Source organism: Gaeumannomyces tritici (assembly GCF_000145635.1).
Source record: "Gaeumannomyces tritici R3-111a-1 unplaced genomic scaffold supercont2.239, whole genome shotgun sequence".
Lineage (NCBI taxonomy): Eukaryota > Fungi > Ascomycota > Sordariomycetes > Magnaporthales > Magnaporthaceae > Gaeumannomyces > Gaeumannomyces tritici.
In genome coordinates, this window is record NW_008804783.1 from 1 (window position 1) to 2,906 (window position 2,906).

Below are 2,906 nucleotides of genomic sequence, written 5' to 3' on the forward strand. Positions count from 1 at the left end.
ATCCTAGCCATGTTCAACGCCTCAGTTCGATTGACAGGCCCTGGGCCTTGGCGACCTTGGCATACAACCTTGCTTCTCTGCCAAGCAAAAAATGGGCGGAACATGCGAATCCTTCCCTCCAAGTCGTTCTGAATGTAACGATCTGGGTCAAGGCCCACAGGCCCCGACCCACTAACCAGGACCCACACGGTGGACTATTATCAAAACACGCTAAACGCGTGCCGAATACCGGAATCCCTTCTTTCCTTCCCTTCTCCCTCAGGTTAGTTTTGCTTCCCGGTCGCTCCTATCGTTTTTGGCGGGTGCTTTTGTAGTGCTGGTGTTTGTGGTGATGGCGGGGCGCAAGCGAAAAGGCTAGCGGAGTACGGTGTCCGGGTCCCCCCCGGAACGTTCAGCGCCTTCGTCGGTCAGCTCTGGGCGAACATCGAGGGTGTAAGCTGTGGGATGTATGGGGGTGTAACCTGTGGGTGTATGGGGGTGTGAGCTGTGGGTGTAAGCTGTGGGTGTATGGGGGTGTAAGTTGTGGGTGTGTGGGGGTGTAAGCTATAGGGTGTATGGGGGTGTGAGCTTTGGGGCGTATGGAGGTGTAATGGGCACGGGGTGGTGCGAAGCGTGGTACACGTTGGAAAAAAGAAAAAAAACACGAGGGACAGGATATAGCACCGCGGGCATGTCCGGGGAAGGCTAGCGCTCAAGGGTGGAAACTTGAAAAAGGATTAAAAGAAGTGTTAACCGCAAAGATTTCAATGGGCCGCAGGTAAGGGGGGCGTGTCTGTATGAGGCTAGTGTTTTGCGGGTGGAATCCGCCCAAAGGGCTGGGGAGGGATGGTCTGCGCGTTATGGGGGATATACACTCCGTCCGGGGGGAGGGGGTGCCAATCTCGGTTGGAATGGTGGGGCGGGAAGCAAGGTACTTGCTCGCTCACCGGGCGCTTAGCAAAACCCACTAGGTTGTGGTGCATAGCAACATGTTCCCTGTCGCCTGTTTGAGGGCAGCGATTATAATAGGGTGGCAATACAATAGCGCCGATGCCTAGCACAGCTTATGCGGCAATTTTCGACTTTTTTTTTACCCTTTCATCTTGGCTTTCTTGGCAGCATGATTGCTACAGGGATCTATTGTGACAGGTGTGACGGTCGGCTGGGGTCGACGTCGCACGCGCCTATATGAACCTCAATGTCAAGCCACACGTGTGACTTGGCATCGTACCCTTTTGTGGGTGTGTAGCGTAGTGGGGAAGGTTCATCCCAATCGTTACACTGGGGGCCTGGCCAATACAGGGGTGTATCTTAGAAGTTGCCTTGGCGAGTGCAACCTGAAATGCTCGTATATGTCTGTGCGGCTTGGCACACAACATGCTAGGGAAGGCCCCACACAAAATGCCACTGCCACCCAAGCCCCCGTTTGGATACAACTGCCAAGATGTGGATCCGTTATTTAACCGCAGGTGCGCGTAAGCACTTTCCGGCTTTTAAACCCTGACCACAAGGGATCCATGTAATAATGAAGCGGCCAAGGAAATGCCAAGCGAGCAGGGTGGGGGAGCCAAGAATTGAGGCATGAGCCTTGCAGGTGGTACTGACGTGCATGCTAGCAGGCAGACCCACAAGAAGGATCCCGTATACCTTCGTGGTCACACGGTACATACATAGAGTTCGGGGCGTGATAAATCCGACTCACAACACCAACAGAACGATTCGCACGGGAAGGAGAGTGGCCCGTGCGAGGTCTACGGTACGTATCTAAATGAGGGGCAGAGTTCCCGAGCCGACCAACAGGTGGTTGCTGTCACAGACTCCTCAGCATGCAGTCTAGTTGGGTACGGTCAGGTCCACAGGACCAACAAGGCTCGTATTCAAAAGGCAGTGCTGCAGCCGCCTGCCGTCTAAGATGATGCTGTGGCTTCCTTGCTGATTCTTGGCCCTCCTCCTAAGAGGGGCCAAGAACGAACAGTGAGGGACGGTTTTAACTCCCGCCGTACCGTGTAGAGAGGAGGCGGGCCACGTGCGCCCCCTGGGCGCTTCCCCGCTTGCGGCGGTGGCTTACAACTGTAGCTGCCCTGCACCGGTACATAATCTGTGACATCAATACAGTACAGATTGGCCCCCAAAACCTCCTTCACCAACAGGTCTATTATTAATATTGCATACAAATACGATAAAAAGGTAAGTTTACGGAAAATTCCGGAAATAATATAACGAATATAAATTTGTAAGCACCCGTTGTGACGATTTGGGTTAAGACCCACAGACGAGAACCCACGAGGGACCATGATCAAGGCGCGCTGAACGCGCGCCGAACACCGGAATCCCCTCTTTCCTTTCTTCCCTAGATTAGAAAGAAATGCATCATTTTATTCTAAGGAAAAAGGGAAAGAAAAAAGGGATTTGACTGTTCGGCGCGTGTTCAGTGCGTTTTAATGGCGGTCCATCATCGATCATGGCACAAACCGTCACATATTGTAAGCTGATGTGGGTGTTTATTTAGTCTCCATAATTTAGCCGTAATTACAACTTACTGTTTCCTTCACAAAGTCCAGCCCTTCGCTAACCAAGGTTGCCGGCTGAGGGTACGCAAAAGCTGCTTGAGGATAAATACGTCTGGTATTCCCCAGCTCAATTTGCTGCTGTCAACAACCGCGTCCCACCACACACACACACCACTCACAAACCCACCCAACGGGTCATCGAACATCCACAATGTCTCGAAGCGAAGGAGCTACGATCAGTGCAGCTCCGCGAGCTTTGTTTCATTCAGTCGGGGCCTTCATCTTTATTTACACCATCATCCTGCTCTGCAGCGACATCCCGGTCCCCGAGTACAAGACAGCCGTCGTCCTTCTGCTTGCCAGCGTAAGTCCACTCTCCCGCCTCGCCCTTGCCCCCCTTTTCTTCCAGCGCACATG

The 2,906-nt window shown here is 53.0% G+C and overlaps 1 protein-coding gene across 1 annotated transcript; it reads left to right on the forward strand.

Annotated features, from left to right (window-relative positions):
• Window positions 1-1,380: 1,380 nt before the first annotated feature.
• Window positions 1,381-1,890, forward strand: GGTG_14309 (hypothetical protein; the record flags this gene model as incomplete). The annotated part of the gene is made up of 4 exons (XM_009232236.1): window positions 1,381-1,454; window positions 1,599-1,620; window positions 1,693-1,735; window positions 1,817-1,890. The coding sequence occupies 4 exons, from the start codon at window positions 1,381-1,383 to the stop codon at window positions 1,888-1,890; spliced, it is 213 nt and encodes a 70-aa protein (XP_009230500.1).
• Window positions 1,891-2,906: the final 1,016 nt, after the last annotated feature.